The sequence below is a fragment of the Canis lupus genome, chromosome 21, assembly GCF_003254725.2.
Source record: "Canis lupus dingo isolate Sandy chromosome 21, ASM325472v2, whole genome shotgun sequence".
Classification (NCBI taxonomy): Eukaryota; Metazoa; Chordata; class Mammalia; order Carnivora; family Canidae; genus Canis; species Canis lupus.
Window position 1 is genome coordinate 40,437,513 of NC_064263.1, and position 12,342 is coordinate 40,449,854.

Sequence of the window (12,342 nt, forward strand, 5' to 3'; positions counted from 1 at the left end):
TACTAGGTTTCCTCACTGTTTTCTCTTTTGTAATTTAAATAGTATCTTGTCTAACCTCCCATACTGCCAGAATCACTCAACGGTATTTCTAAATACAAAAATATTTCTAAATACTACTTGTAAGAATTACTTTGGTAGTTTAACTGTTTTCTCAGGGCTAGACATCCATTCTTTTACTATTGGTTTTAGAAAGACAGTGCTGCTATAAATATGTTTTTATATAAAGCTTTTTATGTGTTTAGGGTTATTTTATAGGATAGATTCTCAGGGACACCTGGGTGGCTCAGTGGTTTGGTGCCTGCCCCCCTCTCTCTCTCTCTCTGTGTCTTTCATGAATAAATTAAAAAAAAAAAAAAAGATAGATTCTCAATGTAGCACTACCAAGACCAAGGGAGTCTTTTTAGGGCAGTTGATATATTTTGTGAAAGTATTTTTTGAAAGAATTGTACCAATTTACATTACCAACATTACCACTGTTTTTTTTTTTAAAAAAAGGGAGTCTTTGAGGGTATACTTTGAGATTCATTATCTACTAATTTTAGCATGCATTGATGATCGTAGCCAGAATTAATTATTACAATGTCTGTTGACAAATGGTGATTTTCTACTCATTATTCCTTCTTCATTTATTAGTTGTCTTTCTACAGCAAGGGAAAGTTATCTCTTCCCCCATTTCTGTTTGAGTGTAGGTTCATGGCTTCTTATTTTATTCAGTAAGCTTTAATCCTTAGTATCATTATTTAAATTTTTTTTTCATTATTTACTTTGATGTTCAAATCACCCCAGATTTGGCTAGTGAGAATTTCTTCAAACTGGCTTTTTTTTTTTTTTTTAAAGATTTAATTTATTTATTCATGAGAGACATAGAGAAAGGCAGAGGGAGAAGCAGGCTCCATTCCATGCAGGGAGCCTGACGTGGGACTCCATTCTCGGTCTCCAGGACCACCCCCTGGGCTGAAGGCAGCGCTAAACTGCTGAGCCACTTGGGCTGCCCTCAAACTGGCTTTTGTATCCTTTTGGCATGTTACCTATTCTTTGAGTACTTCCTTATTTTTTAGCATAATAAGATGTTCAAGGATCATCTTGTTCTTTCTCCATCCCACCTCTGGAATCAGCCATTTTTCTGAGGAGCATTGGTTCCTTTTAGGGAGATTGTTATCACACTAGAATCTAGACACTGGATGTGTTCCTTGCTATCAGAGTGTCTTTGCTTCTGGCTTTGTCAGATAACAGAGTTGGGTAATTTAAAAACATTTAAAAGTGTGAGTATATATATATTTATATTTGTATTATGTATATATATGTGTGTGTGCATGTATTACATACACAGATACACTTACATTCATATTCATCTTGATATATTTAGACATCAATATATATTAAAACTTAATGAGCTCATTAAGGCTCCTGTGTGGCTTAATTGGTTAGGCATCTACCTTTGGCTCAGGTCATAATCCCAGGGTCTTGTGATTGAGCCCCATGTGGGGCTCCCTGCTCATTGGAAGGTCTGCCTCTCCCTCTCCCTCTGCTGTCCCCCCTCCCGCTGTGCTCTCTCTCTCAAATAAATAAATAAAATCTTTTTTTTTTTTCTAAAATTTTTTTTTTAATTTATTTATGATAGTCATACAGAGAGAGAGGGAGAGAGAGGCAGAGACATAGGCAGAGGGAGAAGCAGGCTCCATGCACCGGGAGCCTGACGTGGGATTCGATCCTGGGTCTCCAGGATCGCACCCTGGGCCAAAGGCAGGCGCCAAACCGCTGTGCCACCCAGGGATCCCTAAATAAATAAAATCTTAAACAAACAAACAAACAAACATAATGAGTTCACATTGATACCTCCTTAAATTTCAGTTCAATGCCTCCAATTTCAGTACAACATTCTATTTCTCCCTCTTTCTATATTTCAGATGGAAACTGACTCCTATTTTCCACAGTATTATTCCACTTATTTCCTCAATCCTAGGGTGTACCATGTTTCAGGTTGCTAAACACTGCAAAATAAGAATTTATTATTTAGATCACCGTTGTTTTTTGTTTTTGTTTTTTTTTTTTGATCACCGTTGTTTTTAGCCTGAGCATATAGTCTGAGTACTATAATCAAAAGTTTCTTGAGTTAGTTCTTTTTTTCCTTTCTCCTTTCTGTTTTATTCACTTAAAATAAAAGTATAATTTATTTTCTTATGTTTATACTCAATTTGGGGAGTTTTCCTATCCTTCTGGATATTTTTTTGAGTATGTGAAACACAGACATGTTTCTAAAAATCAAACCTGCACAAAAAAGGTGTATTCAGAGAAGTGTGATTTTCTTTCCCCCTGGCATTCTCTCTGTCCTTTCTACCCAGTTCTCTTTGTTGTTCTTTAGGTAGCCTTGAGTTTTTCCTTTTGTTCAAATAAATACATAAATATGTATTTTCTTATTTCCCCTTTCTTACCGAAAAAGTATAGTACTATGGATACACTTGTACTTTGTTGATTGTAGATTTTTTTTTAAATTGTAGAATTTTAAGGCTGAATCAAACCTTGTTGTGTATCCAAGATTATTCTTGCCTTATTTTTTTTTCTTTTAGACAATGGATCAGCAACAGTTCTTCACAGAGGAAGAACTGAAAGAATATGAAAATCTTATCTCTTTACAAGAAAATGAACTTAAGAAAAAGGCAGATGAACTTCAGAAACAAAAGGAAGAGCTACAGCGTCAGCATGACCAACTTGAGGCTCAGAAGCAAGAGTATCATCAGGTGGTATTTTATAAAGTGATTGTGGCATTAAAAAGAATTTTAGGTACTTAGCTAAAAGCAAAGTGTTTTTATAATATAATATTTCAATGTACTATTAGCTATAGTATTTTAAATTTAAGTATTTTTAAAACTGCTTTGTTGAATATTAATCTAATTTTAGGGTTTGAATATCTCATTCTAGAAAAACAATTTTCACTTAGTTTGTTGCAATTTGTCAAAGGTTACGAGAAAATAAAAGAATACTTACTTTTAAGATGTTCTTTTCCCATTTATAGGTTGTACAGCAGATGGAACAAAAAAAATTAGAACAAGAAATTCCTCCATCAGGGCCTGGTGGAAAATTGAAGTTTGAGCCACGTATGTAACTTTGTGTTTTTGTTGTTGTTGTTGTTTGAGGAAATTAAAAAAATTGAAGAAATTGAAATCTACATTTATTACAGATATAATTTCAAATCATTAATACCTATGGTATTTTCTATATATTTGTAGAAATAGCACCACTGGTACTACAGAAAAATGAAAAACTTTCTAAGATGTCTATGCATCAGCACATTGCAAAAGCTGTGTAATTTGATAGCTACATTTATGGTGAAATAAATTATTTCAACATTATTCACAATTGTTTCTAATCAGTTAATATTGTCAGAGAACATGATTTTTTAATTGTAATCTATGTTTAGCTAAGTGTATTTTAAAAATGCTTTATATTTACGTGTGTGTGTGTGTGTGTTTGTGAAGCTTCAGAATGAGAGCATATTTTTTTTTTCAAACAGTCATTTAAAGTCCGAAGACCACCAGAACTTGGAAGAAAACTGTTAAATCAGCATCTGTGTCATCTTTTTACCACCCTTCCTTTTTTTCCTGCTCAATAAATATTTTAAATCATATATGGAATAAAGGAAGATATTTTGTAAATGAGAACACATCTTTTAAGGACATGGATATTGAAGGATTGAAGCCCACCAGAACCAGGAAGAATATAAACTCAGTGTCTGCTCTCACTCTCATACCTCTCTTCCTTTTTATTTGCTCTCCTTTAATGATTTAATTAAGTAGCCATAATTATGCCATAATTTAATGGAACTTACTTCCTTAACTGTTTAAGTGAGAAAGCTCTGGATTGCTTTTAAAGTAAATTTATATTGTTGTCACTTCCTCATGAAGACAGTCTCTTATAGGTGCTTATCATCCCCTCTCTATAAAAGTCTCTTTGATGTTAATAATTCTTCTCCTAAGAAGACCACACTTTTCTCCCCAGTGTTTCCTGGTAATTTCTTCCTACTTCCAGCAACCTTAACTGCTAGAAATTCTTCTACTGAATAGCTTTTGCTACCACTTCAGGTCATTTTTTTGTTCGTGTTTTTGCTTCCTACTCTATTACTTAAGGTCAGGTTCTGCTACATATAACAGAAAAACCAAAGATTACAGTGTTTCAAACTAAATACGAATTTCCCCCTCTTATATAAAGGTAGGTGGTGTCGAGGTTCCTACCTCTCTGCTCTGTTATCCTGAGTGCATGAATTTTATCCTCCAGTTACCTCATTCTCACTGTCCAAGATTGCTTTTGGAGGCAGTGGGGAAGGGGAGGAAAAGGAATTTTCCCCAGTTGAATCAACTTCCTGGAGGACCACACAGCCTTTGAACTTACATCTCATTGGCCATGTAGCTAAAGAAACTGAGAAATCCATGTGGCATTGGGACCAGCCAAAAGTTAGGATCTTTAAAGAAGGGGGTCATATTTAGTGGGCAGCTTTTAGTTTTAACCCAGACAGCTTTATTGACTACCTATATATCTGTTACACTCATTGGAAACATAGAAAACACTCACTTGCCCTGCTGCAAAAGAAAATCCCCCAAATCCAATCCATTATTGCATATAGCTCAAAGGCCATGATATGCTTGTATAGTCTCCTCTGTCAGGTTAGGACGTGGCACCTAATGTTCTGGCCATCTACACCTTGCCACTATCTAAAACAGCAAGGTGTCTGCCTCATGAGTACCAAATGCATAATGGTGGGATAGGTACAGGATACTGCAATAAAACCAACCTTTCAGAAGAGGGGAAAATAGCAGCCACTGATCCATAACACTTCAAAGTACCGCTTGGCAAAAATAGCAAGGTCTCTCTGCTCGTCTATAAATATATTCCTTGGTTTTCACAGTGGGCAACCTGATTCGCTTTTGTGGGAGGAACTCCCTTGTCTAATGTCCTCAGGGGCCCTTGTTGCTGCCTTCTAGGAAGTTTTTATTGCCCACTAGTTTTCAAGGACATGTTTGCTAGGCATTGGAAAGTGTGCTGGTCTTGGGGGCTGGACAGCTTTAGTACTTTACTTCCTGTTATGGTCGGCTTTAGGGCATTGGAGACTGTTTTAGATACTTAGAGGCTGTCACAGGCTAGGTTTCGGGTTTGTGTTTGTGTTTGTTTTATTTTGTTTGGCAAAAAGTTTCCCTAAAAACTTAGTATGTATCTATCTGATCTTTTTCAATTATTACCATGAGTAACCACAAAGATCTTGTCAGGACAGTTTTTAACAAAGAACATCTTTTCCTTGCTGGCTTCTGTGTTCTCTCTCTCCCCTTGGGTCTCAAAGGAATGGTACCTACTTGGAACCATTTTAAAGTGTAGGCTTGGATGGGATGGCAACAGTCTGAGATCTGATCTCTTTCCTTAGGATGGCTCCCATTACTTGGCAGAAAATTCTTAAGGGAAGGTTCTTGAAAAAGGTTGAGGAAGCTTTAGCAACTTCTTCAGAACCTTTATTTATAACTGTCTTCAGTCTGGAATATGGTAGCAGCTGACTTTTTCAGTTCTTCAGGGTTCTAAATTTGGGACTTTGTCCATTTATTTTGTAGAGAGCCATTCCATCAGCAAAGCTATATTCTTTTCCATGTGTGCAGTCTTGTTAACCTTAGCCTGACTCACATCTCTCCTGTAGGACTTTGCTGAAAGAGGCTAGAAGCAGCCCACACATGCTAGCATTCTGAAGAAGTTCTATCACTACTTCCTCTAGTATCTTAACCTTTACTGGCATGAGGTCTCACTGCGCAAAGCCCGACCTCCTCAACTAAGTTAACTCCATATTTAAGATCCTTTTACTAACTGTACCTTACTTCTAGCTACCAAATTCTGTATAGGTCAGGAATCCTGGTTGTAGATAATGGAACCTCCTTTAGTTATTAAACAGACGGGGGACTGATTAAGGGGTGCACATAGCTCACAAAATCTTTGGGAAGGCAGATGAAATAGAACCTAGGCGGAGCTCATCAGAACTATATCACAAGATTGCGCTGCCAAAGAAGCTGCTGCTTTGGGAACAATCAAGAAGCTATCTGCCAAATCAAGAAGCCTACTGGATTAAGGAAGCTGTGAACAGTTGCCAGCTCTAGAACTGTACCACCTCTGCCGTGTTTTGTTTTGGCAAAAGCGGACACCTCCTGTGCTGCTTCTCTCCCCATGTAACTTGCTTTTGAGCAGAAGTCTCAAGTGAGTGCATCTGATTGACGGGACCAGTCATATCTGGGACCCTAGCTACAAGGGCGGTTGGGAAGTCATAATATTTAACTTTACTACCTCTAGTGCAGGAAGGCATGTTTAGAGCTGTTAATTGACCCAATCTGTTGTAACACCTTATAATTTTACATTGTGTCTCTTAACATTAATAATTTTTAAATCTCTTAGTCCTCATTTTACAAATTTTTAAAATAATCACTGCATACTCCAAAAATACCTAAGATTTTTTTTTCTTAAATCATGCATCCTAAAATTAAATGTAGCAATCAGGGAAAATTCTGCTTACATACAACTTTAAAAAAACATAAAATCACTCAATAGAGTAATGCTGTGTTTCTTTAGAGATGGAGAAGGATTACTATTCCTACTGTTTAAATTGTAGGAAACATTAAAAAATGGTCTGGCATATCCTTTTGTTGATGATTCTATCTATAAGAAACTATGATAAGACAGGGATTCATCCAGGATAAACTCTTTTTTTCACTCAATCAGAAAGTGATTGGAGACAATATTGTACTATGATTACACAATATGATAAATATGGATACATTATGATCATATGATAATATATAAATGTATCAAAATAACGTGTTGTACATCACACATTTACGTGATGTTATATGTTAAATATATTCAGTTAGAAATATAAGTGGAGGGCATTCGAGATGGCTCAGCGGTTTGGCGCCACCTTCTGTCCAGGGCGTGATCCTGGAGACCCGGGATGGAGTCCCACGTAGGGCTCCCTGCGTGGAGCCTGATTCTCCCTCTGCCTGTGTCTCTGCCTCTCTCTGTGTCTCTCATGAATAAATAAAATCTTTAAAAAAAATATATAAGTGGAGAATTTAGAGATGTTTCTTAAAATGATCTTTTGGCATGAGTAATAATAGGTAAATATTGCTATAGACACGTCTCACAGTTTCCAGCAAATTATTATAAATTATATTATTAAAAAAAGAATTGGGAGCACCTGGGTGGCTCAGATGGCTAAGCATCTGCTTTGGGCTCTGGTCATGCTCTCTGAGTCCTGGGATCAAGCCCGGAGTCACTAGAGTTCTCTGTGCATCAGGGAGTCTGCTTCTCCCACTCACTCTGTCCCTACCTCTGCTTGTGCTCTCTCTCTCTAATGAATAAATAAAAACCTTTAAAACAATTTTTTTTAAAAAAAGAATTGTTAGCTCAAGATTATCTATGGACTTAAGGAATTCCAGTTCTTACGAGTATTGGGCATTTATGAGCGAATACTGTTTCTTACAGAGTTGCTAATAGTATTCTTTACAGCTCTGTAGAAAGTATTGGTCCCCCCAAAAAAATTTTTTTAAAAAGTATTGGTCCTGTGTTTAATTTATACCATTCTTCCTTTAAAAATTTTTTTTAAAAGATTTATTTGTTTTAGAGAGAAAGAGAGCACATGAGTGTGGGAAGGGGCAGAGACAGAGGCAGAAGGAGAGAATCTCAAGTCGACTTCCCACCATGGGGCTCCATCTCAGGACCTTGAGATCATGATCTGAGCTGAAATCAAGAGTCGGAAACTTAACCAACTGAGCCACCTGGACACCCTAGACCATTCTTCTTAACACTTTTTGGTATTCAGTAGTCTTTGGTTTAGCTGCCTTAGTGGTATATATTAGTAATTGGGGATTTTGTTTTGCATATAAATTTTCATGAAGCATATACATTGTATATTTAGGGATATATAATTAAAATTAGATTTTAAAAGATGATAGTCTTCTAGAATATTTGATGCTTGCTAAAAGAAACTATAGTTTAGAAGCAGTGGTAAAAAAATTCTTTGAGATATGGCTCTACGGTTTTTTTTTTTTTGTTTTTTTTTTACTAACGTGTTTATAACAGCATTCTTTTCTAGCTATTTGAACAGATTTGTATCACCAAAGCCTAAATGCACATTTGTTTTTCACAGGAAGAAAAATATAAAGAAAATGTTAATGTTTAATGAGGATGTGTGTTTTTTAAGATAGTCTAATAAAAGAGGGTGTGAGAAATTATTTTCTTTAGGAAGAAATTTTGACAAGTCTAGTTCTGGTTAGTGCCTAAAATTTAATCTTTGTTTTTTAGCCATGCGATACAATGCAGAAGGAGTTGAAACAGAGCCAGAGTTGGATGATGAGCTTCATCGTTTTCATGTCAGATTTTTATTACCTGATGAATCACTTCCACCTTTAACCACTGGTGCCTCTACTTAATACTTCAGTTCTTCTTTTTTTTTTTTCTTTAATTAAAGAGACTAAGATATATTGAGTAAAGTGCAAAATGAACTTTTTTTGTTCCCTGTGATATGAAAGACTGTAATGACAACTTGCTTTCAAGGTGTGAGATTTGAGGGAAATCCGGTCTTTTCCTTGCTTTTTTTTTTTTTTAATACAATGTCATTATCACGACTGCAATCTTTACTTACTCAAGTTTATTAAATGAGTACTTAGCTATGGATTAATACCCATCTCTTAGACAATCCAAGAACTGAGCCAGAACAACAGTAGCAGCAAGTGGTAAAGACACCAAATTGAAAAATTTGAATTTGTGGTTACTAGCACTAATACCTCTTTATTGAGACAAAAGCAAAGCAGAGCAAAAGCAAAACCAATAAAACCTTTGATTTAACTTTAGGAATTTAAATTTTTTCCCCAATATTGCCTATAGAATTATGTAGAAAAAACTCCTGCATTTTATGTTTACAGATGGCTACAGATTTCCCTGCAGAGCCTTTTAGCTTACATTTTAATTGGTATTAGTCATATTCTCAACGAATGCCATGTACCAGCTTGGTTGTTATCCAGCCCTTGGCAGTGTATTTTTCCCTACATTTAACTTCAAAGCTGTGCATGCTTGTAAACAAATTTTGTTTTGTTTTATAATCTATTGGAAGCAATAGATTTGACTTTTGCTGTGCAAATTTCCTTATCTCTTTTTGCTTTATCCTTATCAATAAGTATATTTTCCAAGATTTCCAAGATTATGAATGTGGATCTTATAATTAAAGTATTAAAATACTTTATGTTTCTTACAATTTTGCTGCTCCATGGAATTTAAAAATGGGTAATGATTTATTTCCACATGATGTTAAAGTTTTGACTTGTCTGAGTGCTTTAGAAGTGAGAGAGAAGAAGTAAGATTCCATCTAGTTCTCTTTGCCTTCTCTTATGAATCATTGTATTAAAATGTTATTTTGGGGGCAGCCCCGGTGGCGCAGCGGTTTAGCGCCGCCTGCAGCCCAGGGCGTGATCCTGGAGACCCTGGATGGAGTCCCACGTCGGGCTCTCTGGGTGGAGACTGCTTCTCCCTCTGCCTGTGTCTCAGCCTCTCGTTCTCTCTCTGTGTGTGTCTCTATGAGTAAATAAAATCTTTAAAAAATAAAAAAAAAATGTTACTTTTGTTCAATTTAGTCTACCTTAAATGTAGATTTTTAGGGATATGAGAGTATGTGTCATTTAACTAAATTCCTGCCTTCATTTTAGATTCCCTGTGTGTAATATGAAACCCATGTACAGCCTTGCCATTCTATATTTGTTTTGTACCACTGTTTTACCTAGTTTACTATTCACTATTACCCTTCAGTTGTTCAAGTGATTTGAGTTTGCTCTACTTTTGAATTTTACCCTTTCTGTTCTTGGTATTGCTACTTTGTAAATATTTCCTTATTAGTGTAGTGATGATGTCTTATAGATCTTTTTCCTTTTTAAAACATTTGCCATGGCTCTTACTGCTCAAACATTTTTGTGGTAGTAGTGAAGCATGTTTGTCAAGCACAGCAGTTTAAAACTCCTAACATCTTCTTGTTCTATAGCATTGAGCAATGTATCTTATAGTTGGTAATCATAATTTTTTTCTGATGAACTCTCAGTTCTAATTCTATATACATTTCTTGTTTCCTTTGATGTGTATGTATTTTCACTTTTTGATATTTATAGCAAGTTTCATTGAGATTCATGATTGATATTGGGGAAAAGAAAACCACATTTGCACAAGTTAGCTATTTAGGTAAGCAGGCAGTCATTCCTACAGAGGTTTCCGAGCACTGTGGAGAGTAACTCTAATCCTAAAGAAAATTTCTAACTCACGAGTTAGAGTTCCTAACTCTTCTTCCAGAGTGAACCAGCTTATGGAGCAAATGCATAGCATTCAGACTCTGATGAATGTCACTTGTCCAAGTTTTAAGCTTTTTTTTTTGTACCCTCCTTAAGTAATAATAGTTAAAAAAAATACACTGCATTCCAGCAGACACTTTGTCTTACAGTTGTTAATAAAGGGGAAAAATTTTTTAATTGTAACAGACTAGGACATGGGTTTCACAATTTCTGATTAGAAGAGAAGTAGCACAGTTTTTTGTATTCATTATTTTTGCCTGGATGATCTGAGTTTTGTGTTTAAGATTTATTTATTTTAGAGAGAGAGAGTGTGTGTGGGAATCCCCAAGAAGACACTCTGCTGAGCACGGAGCGAAGCTGTCTCCATCCCACAATTCCTGAGATCATGACCCACTAGACCAGGAACTCTGGAAACCCAGAGGTGGGCCACCCAGGCACCCCATCTGAATTTTAATTAAGTTCTTTTCCCTCTAGGAATTCTCCCATTTTCTACCTTTTTTTTTTTTTTTTAAAGATTTTATTTATTCACAATAGAGAGAGAGAGAGAGAGGCAGAGACACAGGCAGAGGGAGAAGCAGGCTCCATACCTGGAGCCTGATGCGGGACTCAATCCCGGGCCCTCAGGATCGCGACCCGGGCCAAAGGCAGGCGCTAAACTGCTGAGCCACCCAGGGATCCCCCCCCCCATTTTCTACTTTTGTATTGACTTTCCCACTGTTGTGGAAAGGGAGTCCAGGGAGAGAGCTTTGAGGGATGTAGAATGTTATTAGCACCACTGTCAGCTGTCTTAAAGTTTCACTGCCATCAGCTTTTGGGGTTAATTACCAGGCCTTTCAAATGAATTCTGCACTTCCCTCACAATCCCAAACTATTCATCTCTTCTCCAAGAGAGCCTGTTGTATTACTAATTAAGATGTAGAGATGACTTTATTAAAACAGGATTAATTTACAAAAGATTTATATAAAATATAATAGAGGCTAAGTTTTTTTGTTTTTGTTTTTTTTTGAGGCTAAGTATTTTAAGGATACTTTGAAGCCTGTTAATGCCCAGAGTGACTGTTTCATTCTTTTGTGTTTGCTCTGGTGACTTCCAGATAGCTCTACTTGTACTTTTCTATCCAGTTTCAGGGGCCTAAGAGTGGGAGAGCCCTAGAGGCTCAAGTATTGTAGCAGAGGTGGAGGAAGGAGCCCCCTTTCAGTGAACGTGTTTCTTTCTTTGAAGCTGTTAGTCCAGGATCTTTGAGTACACGTGGAGGTTACAAGCCCTTGCAATTTTCAAAGTGTCTATGTACCAATTTTTATGGCCTCTGATTGAAAGATCATATTTCAGAAGCAATATGTGTACATTTATATGTAAGCTTGTGCCTAAAAGAGATGTGGAAGGAAGATCATTAGTTATTCTGTGTCTTCTGAAAAAAATAATCTCCTGGCATTAAAAAGTGAAAAAAATTTTGCCTTTCCTTTTCATGAAGGAAACCAGAGCTGCATAATCCATATATTATCAGTATTTATTATGTTTTAAAAAACATTTAATAATGATGGTTGATACATCCTATTTTAAAGACGACTTATTTTATTATTGCTAAATTTGAGAGATTGTGGAATTTTTTTCAATTTAAATGTTGAATTAAAAATGTAACCTTTTATAAATATGTGCCCCAGAGTGTTCTGTTAATTTTAGAGTTTGGACAGAAATTTTATTAATCTTAAGTGTATTTGGACTTAATTATTTTTGGTTTCTTAAGAAAATTGGATTAAGTAAACTACAAATTAATAACTGGATTTTAATAACTGGATTTAATCAGAAAGACACAGAGACTTTATACAAGTTTGTTATATTTGAAATTGTTTTTTGATGTTTATATTGTAAAAATTCTAGTGCAATATTTGTCAGAAAATATTATTCTGGTCATATTTGTATAGCTTTGTTTTTAATTATATTAAATGTAAAATCAGAAAAATATGAAATATTGGTTGCAATTTTCTGGGGAAA

General features: G+C 35.8%; 1 protein-coding gene across 3 annotated transcripts in view; it reads left to right on the top strand.

Moving 5' to 3' along the window:
- NUCB2 (nucleobindin 2) overlaps positions 1–3,625 on the top strand; it is a 50,577-nt gene extending 46,952 nt beyond the window's left edge. The window contains exons 12-14 of one of the 3 annotated variants that reach the window (XM_025459643.3): positions 2,568–2,738; positions 3,014–3,095; positions 3,477–3,625. In XM_025459643.3, the coding sequence (XP_025315428.1) occupies positions 2,568–2,738; positions 3,014–3,095; positions 3,477–3,487 (264 nt within the window). In that variant the 3' untranslated portion in view covers positions 3,488–3,625. Of the gene's footprint in view, positions 1–2,567; positions 2,739–3,013; positions 3,104–3,476 lie in introns of those variants that run through there. The other 2 variants (XM_025459644.3, XM_025459645.3) reach the window with 2 other exon arrangements.
- Positions 3,626–12,342: the final 8,717 nt, after the last annotated feature.